The sequence below is a fragment of the Pieris napi genome, chromosome 8, assembly GCF_905475465.1.
Source record: "Pieris napi chromosome 8, ilPieNapi1.2, whole genome shotgun sequence".
Taxonomy (NCBI): domain Eukaryota; kingdom Metazoa; phylum Arthropoda; class Insecta; order Lepidoptera; family Pieridae; genus Pieris; species Pieris napi.
The window spans coordinates 4,480,710-4,493,805 of NC_062241.1; the positions used below are offsets into that span (position 1 = coordinate 4,480,710).

General features: G+C 32.4%; 1 protein-coding gene and 1 pseudogene across 1 annotated transcript; one reads left to right on the plus strand and one right to left on the minus strand.

Moving 5' to 3' along the window:
• Positions 1–2,243: 2,243 nt before the first annotated feature.
• On the plus strand, positions 2,244–4,841 carry LOC125051776 (annotated as a pseudogene).
• A 2,062-nt stretch (positions 4,842–6,903) lies between these two features.
• On the minus strand, positions 6,904–11,379 carry LOC125052045 (trypsin, alkaline A-like). Its single transcript, XM_047652691.1, has 4 exons — positions 11,292–11,379; positions 9,070–9,244; positions 7,806–8,064; positions 6,904–7,246 (listed from the first exon to the last, which is right to left on the minus strand). The coding sequence occupies exons 1-4, from the start codon at positions 11,338–11,340 to the stop codon at positions 6,947–6,949; spliced, it is 783 nt and encodes a 260-aa protein (XP_047508647.1). The 5' UTR covers positions 11,341–11,379; the 3' UTR covers positions 6,904–6,946.
• Between the last annotated feature and the right edge of the window lie 1,717 nt (positions 11,380–13,096).

Sequence of the window (13,096 nt, forward strand, 5' to 3'; positions counted from 1 at the left end):
GAGAATTGGCAGTAAATGTAAAATTAGAAGCATTTAATGTATATTTATTTTTTTGACGTCCATAAGTGTACATTGTGTTACCTACATGAATAAATGATTTTTGACTTTTTTTTGACATTAAGGCAAAGTTAGAATCAAGCGAGAAGAATACAATAAAGAAAAGAAATCAACGAAAAATAATATGAGAGGGAAAATTGCTATCGCGAACACAGCTTCCGCATTTGGTAGATTATCTTGAACATGGCGGGTCGTGCTTTTCTTTACAATTTTTTAAGAACATATACGTGCTATTTACCGGTATTAGTTTTATGGTTAAAATGTAATACTAGGAACATAAAGTACAATTATCAATAATCGAGTTGATTAATCTTTATATTACCATACTTAATATGTTATCTTTTATCTGTGACTACCAATAGCACTATTACGATAGATATAGGCCATAAATTTGTGGGATTAGATTACCTTCTGTCAAAGTGTCATAAATTTACATAATTATAATTATTTAGCTGCACCAACAAGGTCACACTTAAGCAGAACACAAGAAACAAGTTGCATAAACTAGAACTGATGTAGAGCCCTCCATAATAGGTTCGGAATGCGTGCACAAACACAATGCTTATAACGTAATGTATATGTGTGATGATATATAGTATAGCCATGCTTTACCTTATATAATACTTTAAGTTCCTACTAGTTAGTAGTTCAAAATTTTCGGAATCCTACACTAATTGAAACGTGAAGTTTGACATTAATTATTTGTCAAATTTATTTTGTAATGGTTACATTAGGTTCAACTTTAAAATTAACAAATGAGGAAATAATCGATTAATTTACCGAGAACGTCACATCTCTTATAACCAATAGAAAAGTAGAAAATGTCGGATTGCTTACAAATTTCAATACATTACACAAAATTTTTTTTTTTTAAATACTTAGACGCATTTCCGGCAGCAAAAATCACTTGGAGGTGTTCCAATCAGGTCCCCCGAGACTCTTGCATAATCAGTATCATCAGATTCGGGCGACCGATTTTAAAATGGTTACCAAAAGTATACCGCATTAAATAAATATACTTTAAACTTACACTTTCCGTAGATAAGCTTTATTTAAAAAAACTGTGCATCATCTTTAGCCACGTGCTTGCACAAGTAATAATCAAGCAGCCTATCCAGTTATTAAAGGAGATTTACATCTAGTCATTCCTTTAGAACTGTCGTTACTTCTGTTGCACTGTATCCAATTGCTTAAATACATATTGGCAGCGGGCACTGTTGCAAAAGTGGTGAGTAGTGGCTCAACATACATACATAACAAGCAAATAGCTTCAGAGTGACTACCTTACATTGGAGATATTTATATCATCCTGGGTACACAGATGCTATGAAACTTACCCATCGGTAGGTACTACCTACAGAAATATTTTTGACAATGCTCGTAAAATGTTTCAAATACTAATACTATATCAAGTCTGGGGGCAGTGCGGTACGGCTGTACCATCCTATCCTCGAAGCAGTACAGGCCGCTTTTTGGAGTAGTTTTAAAATTATAATTAGTCAAATTTAGACTGACCGATTATTAAAACACTAAGGCAATTAGTGACATAGAAGCTTCAATTTTAATACTATTAGTATTTAGTCTATATATTTTTTAAGACAAACGATTTATAATATTGATATGGTACAGTATAAGATATTAGGTTTGCTAAGTACGTAATAACTTATTACGGAAAGTCCCTTAAGTAGGGACTGAATAAATTAACAGTCTTGGTATTACATGGATCTCACGACTTTTTACGGTAGAATAACTACGTAGCGAGACTTGCTTTTTACAAGTTATGTTTTTGGATTGCATTCTGCTTTATTGGAAGGTTAAATCAATGATCATCAATCATTAAACAGCCCATTAATTAATAGAACCTCTTAAATCAAAGACTATTAAAAATAATGCATTTTTGGTTCATACAAGCGTCGCTTGAACATGTCCTGAAAAGACGTGGCTCCAATAGGCCACATGTCATCGTCCTATTCTGTATTAAAAAAAAATGTCAAGAAGGTATAATAATAGAATTCTTTGCATTTAACATATTTCTACTTACTGTCACATGCAATTCTGCAATTTATTAAATTGAAAACGTTTCTTCAGCTACTTAGAAAGAAACTTGAAACAGATAAGTTAGCCGAAAACCACTCGGTCTAATAAAGATAAGAAATTATTAATTTAAAACAGTCATAATATAATCATCTTTATCTCAGTCTTTAAATACAACAACATCGACAAGCTAGACTTATGGAGAATGTGGATTCACAATATGAATAACTTACGTACATTAGTGTTGGTTCTTTTTGTTGGTAAAAGTCAAATTTCTATTATATCTTAGACTATCTTCGATACATTTATCTAATCGTGTTATTATATTAGTAACCAAACAATATTTATCGTATTATTTAGTTCAGTTGTTGGTATCATTAACAATTCTTTGCGCTTACATCATCTTCATTCTAATTAACACGAGCAATGAGTAATCCGGAAGAGACAACTCATTAATATTACCTAAGACCGCCTCTTAGAATTAGCGTTCATGTTTGTATTTAGGTGTAAATATAAATTAGTTATAGTCCCGTGACCCTGATAATAATAATATACCATTAAGAGTTTAACGTCGAAATTTTGTATTAAAGTTGTTTTCCTGATTTTGCGATTGCGTAATATCAAATAATTTAATTTTTTTTTTATAATTTTCAGGGTCTACCCTGGCTAAGACCAGCCGTATTGTCGGTGGCGAAGACACAAGCATTGAGCAATATCCCGACATAGTTCAAGTTGAGATGCATCTTGGTTGGGGTGTTTGGAAACAAGAGTGCGGAGCAACTATTCTAAAAACTTATTGGGTCTTATCAGCAGCTCATTGTTTCGATGATTGGTACTTTTTTGTTTTTTTAAACTTAATTAACTATTTGGAATTCAGCAATATCTAGGTATAGATCAATCTAATTGTATTTCAAAGAATATTCATATGACTTGAGTTCGATACAAGATAGTCTTGCGGTCCGAAATCTAATGTAAATAAAATCTTTCGATCCGAATTGGATCCAACAACCGTAACACGTAGTTGATATTTATATGAATTATTAACAAAATTTAAAGACCAAAATGATATCCAAGTCAAACGTTTGTTACAATGTGACCCAGTGTATCTGATTCACAATATTAATTTTCCACCTCCATTTATCTGTTAGTATAATTAATATTTTTGGGCAACAAAACTATATGTTTGTCATAAAAACCCTACAAATAGTGTTATTGTACTTAATATACACAAGTTACTTAATACAAATAGTAGCTTAATGCAGTATTATTTTCCATTGCAATGAACCCACTATTAAACCAATTTCAGGCTCTACACACCCGAGGACAGGCGTATCAGAGCTGGAAGCACCTACCGTAACACTGGCGGTTTCATCCACTATGTGGAGTATGAGATTAACCACCCTGGTTTCCACGTGGCATCCCCATTCGACGCTGACATCACTGTTGTCAAACTCCTCTCAAACTCTCTCCTTCAATCCAAAGAGGAACTATCATTGAACACGGCTTCGTAACTCCTGATAATTTATCAGTAGTGCATGCTGGATGGGGAGATACAAGTGTGGGTATATTACGTATAGCAAATAGCTTCAGTTTAATATATATGCTACATCTATGGATACATTTCTACTTTAGTGTCGAGACTTAGCACTAGTATTTACGCCGTATGTCAATGTGTTTTTATATAGAACAGGGCAAACGGGCAGAATGCTCAATTGATGTTAAGTAACACCGCCGCCCGCGCACACTCTATACGCCAGAGGGCTCGCGTATAAGAATTGGTACGCACTCTAAGACGAACGACCCTAACGAAGCACCCTGAGTCGAATTGGTTCGGAAATACTACAGTGGGTAGATGGTTCCACTCATCGCATCTCGTCCCAATCTGCTGACCTCATAGGGCGACTGCAAAGCGTGGTCGGAGGCCCGAGTAGGCACAGTTCTCCGGACCACGCAATGATCAGCCGAATCCAAAGGAGGTTCGACGGACACTTGGTAGTTCTCATGAAGTCAGCAGAAAATCGCATACGTATGACATACGAATGTCATGGTTCGCGCTATGTCTCGTCTCTGTCGATGTTTACAAAACCAAATTAGTCCGGTAAATTTAGACATTCGAAAGTGCATAAAATCCCATTCTATAAATTTTGGAATCGAATCAAAAAGTTTTTTTTTAAATATCTCAGAAACTGTGGGTCGTAGGAAAAAAAGTATTGATATAAAATTTTAGTCTAAGATACTTTTATGATAAAACTTACCGTTTTGCTGAAAATCGCGAAAGACTCATTTTTTTGACCTTTGACATTGAATAATTTTTTTTCCAATTCCACGGTAATGATGGGGAACTTTTAAATATTGTTTATAATTATGTTTTGTGCAATTTAACTAATTTTCAGCTTGTTGGGATTTCAGTTCAACGGACTGCCGTCATCAATCCTTCAGCATGTTCAAGTATATACAGTCAACAATGATCTTTGTAACCAACGTTACCGGCAGTTAGGCGGATCAAGCGTTACTCGTAATATGATTTGTGCTGGTCTTCTGGATGTCGGAGGTCGTGATGCCTGTCAGGGAGACTCTGGCGGTCCATTATACGCGAGGGGTGATAGAGGGAATGTCATCATTGGTGTTGTATCCTGGGGACATCGATGCGCCAACGCAACCTATCCCGGTATTAGTACTAGCGTTGCATCTTATACAAACTGGATATTGGAAAAAGCTCGTTGATTTAGTAAATAAAGGTACTTAAGTTATGTAGTTGTTTTTTCTTTATCTTAACTACTTTAAATCACAAACAAGCTACCAACAACAAAACTTAAAATAGTTGTATAAAAATGTTGTTGTTTCTTTGTTTGTTTAATTAAGATGTCAAAACATAGTTTAAAATTTATGTTTCTAAACATACGTTTTGAAAAAATTGTATGTTAATTGAAATTATTAAAAAAATACACAATACATTTGTGTATACACTTGAATTAAAAGTTTTACATCTTATTTGTATCAGCAATTTTACGTGTATACTTAGCAAATTACTATTACGGAAAAAAAGACAGGGAATTATAATATATTCTACTGATAGATAAACAATAGGTAAAACCCTTGATATATGTATCGGGAATCCCACAATATCAGATTATGAATAACAATTTAAACAATTGATAACACACGTGTTAATAATCTAAAAAAAATATATATCATATCTTCCTGATCATCCGTAATTTGTTGATGAACTTTCTCCTGAGCCATTTTCGATTTGGAATATTACAATTTAATTACTGTATAATATACCAAAAAATATTTACTGTATAATAATTTATTTTAAATTAGAATTATGCATATTTTTAAACTTCTTTTAAACCAACTAAATTTTTACTTAAAAAATTAAGTTGGTTTCTAAATTATCTACCTTCTATATTACCCTTTTCATCATCAAGAACAGAAGTGGGATTCGCTCTAAAACAAGCAAATTAGACGATGTCTTTTATATTTCTTATTATTTTCTTTTTGTGCGCGTTGTACAACACACGTCATATTAATTATTTTTTTGTTTGTATCGCTGTCGGTATCTCTATTAGAAGTTACAGAGCCTTACTCTGCCTTGCGCTGGTCGTTCTCACCACAGCATAAGATCGCTACTAAAGCTTTGATAAAGAATTGTTTCAGTGTAAGCAACAATACTATTTATACAGTATTTAAATATTTTCTCGTAGTGATAAGTTAACGATAATTTAAAAATATTATTTTTAAAAGTTAATTTAAATTTTTGTATTATATATTTAATTATTTTAATTTGTAACATTTAATTTACGGCAGCAGAAACTCTAATACGACACAAATTTATTGGCCTAGGACTATCGAAAAGTTATCTTGTTTTATACGAATTATTTTCGATAAACATAAGCATGTCTTGAGTTTAAGCCGCTTATCAAAATAAATAACAGGCTTAACAAATTCAGTGAAACTTCACTAGATAGCATTAAACTTAGACGTAAATGTGCTTAGACTTCTGTCAATGAAAACAATGTTATATTCTTATTTAATTCTCATAATCGCCTATAATATAAGCCTGAAATAGTTATTGAAAGTTTTGTTCTTATTACTGTTGTGTAACTTTGCAATTAATTAAAATAATAAGAGACCCCGTAGGCCCGTCTCACCAACGTGGAGTGAGTGACACTTTCCTAAGTATAATTGTCCAAAGTGAAGTCCCATCGGTCTCAAATAATATAAGCATTACAACCCGCTCCGCTGTTCCATATATATAACTCATTGAGCTACGTTTATCAGAACAGGCAGCCGTGCGATTCTGTTAATCCGTGAGTTCACCTCGCACAACAACGCTCCCTTCGTCACTCACGTCACTTTTGGAATCTCAAAGTATTCTGTAATTTCACATTACGTCTGGACAAGTGGAGGGAGCTTGTTGTTTATTGTTTATCAGAATGCGAAATCGTAAAATGACTGCTTCACGACTGATTTGAGTGCGACCGCCGCTGCGATTGGCTGATTCTGGTAAAATAAATACATTTCATCATTTGTTTTCATTTTCCTATTTTTAAATAAACTAAAACAATGTAGGTAATGCAATATTCAAGACTGGCTGCGTATGACAATTGAAAATAAGGCCTATATTATATTCAAATTAACCGAAATCTATTTTTTGATTTTGCTTGTAGGATCAAATATTATTGAGATAAAAAAAATATGAAATCATCGACGTTAAGAGATTAAATCAATAAATAAATAAAAATCTGTTTATTCATTTTAAGTACTTATGCATTACAATGTGTAAGATTTGGGAAATGAAAAAAACTCTGAAATAATATATAATTTATTTATAAAATAACTAAGAGTTACTTTAGCGAGCGTTTTGAATGATCCAGTTAGTGTATGATGAGACTTTGGTACTAATGCCAGGGTAACGTGCATCTGCGCATTCATATCCCCAGGATACAATACCGACGATGACATTTCCAGCGTATAATGGACCACCAGAGTCTCTCTGACAGGCATCACGGCCTCCAATGTCTAACAGACCAGCACAGATCATGTTGGGTGAGACACTAGGGCCTAGCAATTCTTTGTAGCGTTCAGTGCAGAGGGAGTTGTTGATTTTGTATATTTCCACGTGTTGGAGGACCGTTGATGGTCTCCATGACTGAAATCAAACATATTAACACTTAAAGTTTTTAACTTGCCCCCATTAAAAAAAACTAAGCATTTTCTGTACAAGTCGTCAGAAATATCTGCGAACCTGGCTTAATGACGTCATACAATCTGGAGAGATAGCAAAAAAATTCTGATTGGTCAATATTAAAATTCTGATTGGTCAATATTTTTGTCGCGTCGGCGATTGCGTTGGCAACGGTACTGGATAGGCGAAAACGGGGCGGGGTGCGGGGAAGCGCCAGGGGAAGCGCATTCCAGCGAGGTTCGCAGATATTTCCGACGAACAATACAATTAGACGTCTATGTTTTTATGTCCTATTGTATCAACCTATGTTAAGTGATTGGAATATGGAAGATGAAGCAAATAAAAAAAATTATTTAATTATTTCGCCTAGTAATTTACAATAACGATTCTGCAGCGTGTATACCTACTCAAAACCGTCAATACTCAATTACAGTCGGCACTTCAACTTAATTGAAAAAATTGCATTTACTTTAATTCTGTCTTAGTATTCTGATGTAAAGAAAAATCAGAATGATTAACTTACAGCTGTGTATCCCCATCCTGCGTGCACTACGGGAGTATTGTCAGGAAGGACGTAACCCTGTGGCACAATGGTTCCCTTCTGGATCGTTGGACTCCAGACCAGGGGAGTAGTCAGTTTTACAACACTGATGTCAGCGTCATAGGTTGCGAGTACACCGTACTCGGGATGATTTCTCTCAAAATCTACGTAGTGGATAAATCCACCTTGGTGACGGTAGGTGGTTCCAGCTCTGATACGGTTGAACTCTGGTCTGTAGTACCTAAGTACATATTTTCAATACCGGTTTATAGGCGTACATTAAAAATTATATTGCAATGGTTTAAATAGAGATCCAACCATAATTGGTTGACTATAATGACTCCTTTTCTATTTAATGTACCTACATGTATGAATTACCTATGATTGAATAATTCACTAACTATGGATATGTTGTTTTTTTTGAGTTATTTATTTTAATGATTTATTTTGTGAGTGTATTTAGTAGTATTAGTCAGATTAGCTTCTCCAGTTAAATTCGTAATGTTGTTTTTTTTTTTGGTTATAAATTCTGTCGCCCGTGTCACAGGTACAACTAAACATATACATTTTTACTGGAAGTGATAACCGTCGAAGATGGACATCTACAACGGGAGCTAGCAGGTGTGTTGCCGTCCTATCAAGGAAGGGTACGCTCTTTTCTTAAAGGCGTATCAGTTTTGCAAATACCTCTACTGGTACTACTACTACCGACAAGTTTAAATATGATTTATAACTAACGAGATTTTACTTGCCATTATATAACTAGCGGTAAAAACGTCGTCACGGCTAGGTATAATTAATTATTAAACCAATTTCAACAATAGAACATACGCATAATGTTAATATTCGGAACAAACGCAGGCTGCAATTTCCCCGTACTAGACTATCTAAGTAATGTAATAAAATCCCAGAGGCTCTTTTATTTCTGCCTTTTATAAATTTAAGAAATGTATTAAATAAAAGCTGTGTTAAAAGGCTTACCATAAAGTTAACGATTATCTAGTTGATAAAAGGGCCTGGGACTAGTGCTGGACAGGCTACTTCTAATTAATTTGCGATATTTATTTTAAAATAAGTGTTGTTTGCCAGAGTCATTTTGTGTGATGATTTCCTATTTGAAATGTGCCTACACCCTCTGTCTTCTTTGCCGATGAGTAGGGATGTCTACCGATTTAAATTTAATGACGTGGAATAAGTGATACCTGTATATTGACTTAATAATAAACGAATAAATATGAATTCATACCGTCCCTCAAAACAGTGCGCAGCTGACAGAACCCAGTCTCTTAAAATAATATTGGCTCCACACCCTTGGTTCCAGGTGCCTGAATGGTACATCTCTACTTGCACTATGTACGGATATTTTTCAATTGTTGTCTCTTCTCCCCCAAAAATCCGGTTGGAACTCGCGAGAGCACATCCTAAAGCCCAAGTGAAGAAAATTGTTTTTATTATATATATTAAGTCCCCTACGATTCCGATTTAATATTCCTAATAACATATTTAAGTAACGTTAAGTTCGAAATCAATCCATACAAACTATCAAAAAAGGACAATCATTCATACCACGGAAGCTCAACTATGTGCTCCAAATATAATTGAGCTCTAAATCTCGAAATCTTTAGAAATTCTAGGAAAATAAATCAATATACTCTACTTCATGACGGACGGTAAAAAATTTATGGTACCTAATGTTAAAAGCATGAGGAAATAAGGTAAACGTAAAAGCCACTACCCAAATTGCTTATTGAAGTGAAACTTCTTTATCGTTGTTGGAAAAAAATTTAGTGTAACATTTTTTCGTTACGCGTCACGTTTTTCGGTTACGCGCCATGTTCCTTTTTGAAGTCAAACTTCTTTATCGGCGTTGGAAAAAAAAAATCCGTCACATTATTTATTATTTATTATTTATTATTTATTATTTATTATTTATTATTTATTATTTATTATTTATTATTTATTATTTATTATTTATTATTTATTATTTATTATTTATTATTTATTATTTATTATTTATTATTTATTATTTATTATTTATTATTTATTATTTATTATTTATTATTTATTATTTATTATTTATTATTTATTATTTATTATTTATTATTTATTATTTATTATTTATTATTTATTATTTATTATTTATTATTTATTATTTATTATTTATTATTTATTATTTATTATTTATTATTTATTATTTATTATTTATTATTTATTATTTATTATTTATTATTTATTATTTATTATTTATTATTTATTATTTATTATTTATTATTTATTATTTATTATTTATTATTTATTATTTATTATTTATTATTTATTATTTATTATTTATTATTTATTATTTATTATTTATTATTTATTATTTATTATTTATTATTTATTATTTATTATTTATTATTTATTATTTATTATTTATTATTTATTATTTATTATTTATTATTTATTATTTATTATTCGACACTTAATATTTTAATGACAATTAAATTCATTAAATTCCTAACATATTGTTACGAAGACGGGTCGACTGCAATGTTTCTTGATTTTTCCACTACTTAGAGAAGTTTTCAGCAGGCTGAAATGTGATTTCTGACCGTTTCAGGAGAGGGTCAATCACATATTAGAAAATAGTAATTTACATAATGTTACCTTAGTTTTCAGGCCGTTTCGGAACACGTTTAGTCGAACGGTACACTTTTCAGGACACCCGTTTTCAGGCGTTTTCAGGCCTGGTTATACCCCTTTGATGAAGGAATGTTCTTGAACGAATTTTCTAGGTATGGGACAAGGACGGAACGATACGCGAGAGAGAGGGAAGATCGGAACCTTCTCGAAGCTAGACCGAGCACTCTAGAACGCCGTACGACAAGGACGGAGCAATGTGCGAAAGAGATAGCTAGTACGCACGTTCTAGAATTGTGCGATCGCTACTCAGTTGCGCCGCCGCCTAGAGAGTTCTCGAACATCGCTCCCAGGGATATATAAGCGAGCCGAAACCCGACCGATTAGTTCAGTTTTGAATGCGATACCAAGCGATAAACACCGGAGTGACAAAGTGCGAATATAGTGAAGAAAAGTGAATACAAGTACTGTGTGAAGTGCGTGTTATTAGAGTAATTAGTGACAGTATTTTGTGTGTGAATTTAGTGAATTTTTGTGCGTAATTTCCAGTTTTTAGTGTTAACAAATTCCTCGTTAATTTATTTAGAAATAAACCCTTAAAGAAATCTACGGCGTTTCTATCCGATCCCCTAGCTCGTAACAATATCTTCCTTTTTCCGTCCCTCTAAGTATCGGAAATCTAAACTTTTAGATTTGTATGAATATGAACAACACTTCAAGATTAGTTTGCTACTAAAGTTTCACTTCTGACATGTGTACTTTGTACACACACACTTTTTTAAAATTAGGTTTGATTGACAACACTATTAACCAAAATTGTTTAACACAATATAGATAATAAAACATTACCTGCAAAGAGCAGAACCACTAACGGAAGAAGTGACATATTGAAAACCATTTCTTCAACAATGAACAGATACGAGGTATCGATGGTTATTTAAAGAGGCACAGATCATATTACAAATAATTAATCTCTTGATTGTTATAGTTGTCAATTATCTACCTTATCTAATTTGTGATTGTGATAATTTATTCCATATAGGTAAAATTTTGAGGATTTTATTAATTATTTTTTTATTAATCTAGTGTGAGGAAATAGGATGTGATAATTATAAAAGACTTGTAGTTTAAGCTTTACAGTTTTTAGATTAATGATATCTTAATGTAAGAGATCTCTATGTAATTAGTCATATAAAGATTATAAGCTGGGCCTTTCCATCGCATACTAGACGCGTGATGCACAGGAATTCCGTCTAGCAATAGCTATCCGCTAGCTTCCTTGTTCTACAAAATAAAGGAATCCATTATTAATGGCCAGCTCTTGTGATATCTAGATGGCCACCAGCTGATTCGCGATTATCAATAAGGCTTTCGTCAAGGTCGTTCAGCTGGTGACCTTCTTGTATACCTCACATAGATGGGCAGAGTCCAAGGAGAAGCGCTAGCGGTTAGTTTGGAAATAGCAATTTTTTTAAATATTTTATAATATATCTATGGTTCATGGAGATATTCACCAATTGGGCTGGCCATAACATATATAAACAGGTCTGGTACGATAGTCCAAACGTGCATCTTTTATATTTAAGTTAATATTAAGATTTTTTTAGTTTCATTTCAGACATTACTATAGTTGTATATGTAGTCTACATATTAGTAGTTCTTTTTATAAATATCCTTAACTTTTTTAGTTTTATTTTACAAAATACCATGATAAACTTTTAATCACATTTATTTCCGTGAACTACTCTACGGAATCAAACAAATATGCGTGATAAAATTTATTTTATTAATGATTTGAAGAACTGCTCGTATCTGTTAATTCTGATAAAAAATCATACCTACATATAAATTACTACCAAGAAGTAATAGGTGTTTTTATTACTAACAATACAAAGAAAAGAAAATTGGAAATATTCCGTTTAAAAATGCATAAAAGTAGTCTTCCATACATTGGAAGTCGTTACAGCTGTCAGTGTGATCGGTGGACCCATGGGTACATGACATTTGAGTTATCTTTCATCGGAGTTGTACCCTGGGGACAGATGCGCTCTTTACCACGAGATCAGCTAAGAAGTCTTTGGCACTTGATAAATAATAATAATAATAATAATAATCTTTATTGACATATTTGTAATTACAGAAATCCTATGAAGACTCTGACACCTAAACTAGGCTTTAGTGCCTGTATCTCAGGAGTCAGTGGCTTCTCCCAATATAATTCGTAACAAGTGTCAAGAGAGCTTATTCAAAATTTTACAAGACAATAATTTTTATAGACATTTGTAAATTCCAGATATTACATCTAATTATCTTCTTACACATAATATACTTAAACAAAAATAACATATATTGAAAAAAAATGTTTCAGTATAAATTACAATGAATATAATAGGTAATAAAATAGGTACATACACATAAAATATTAAGATACATAAATATACATAATACATAAATATACATAATTATACATTTTACATATGGGTATATGTAACACTAGTATAAATATATAAATTATACACATAATTAATGAATCAAAATAACTAAAATATTATTGTAGCATGTTAGTTAAATAGATCTTCTGTTTCCTCATAATTTAAGGACAAAAGCCAAGTCTTAACAATTGATTTGCAGTCATGTAGTGAAAGAGGGTAGAA

Coding starts and splice junctions, on each gene's coding strand:
- LOC125052045 (XM_047652691.1), bottom strand. CDS start 11,340: ATGGTTTTCAATATGTCACTTCTTCCGTTAGTGGTTCTGCTCTTTGCA. Junction 9,245..11,291: donor AGTGGTTCTGCTCTTTGCAG/GTAATGTTTTAT, acceptor CTTGGGCTTTAG/GATGTGCTCTCGCGAGTTCC. Junction 8,065..9,069: donor GCGCACTGTTTTGAGGGACG/GTATGAATTCAT, acceptor ATATGTACTTAG/GTACTACAGACCAGAGTTCA.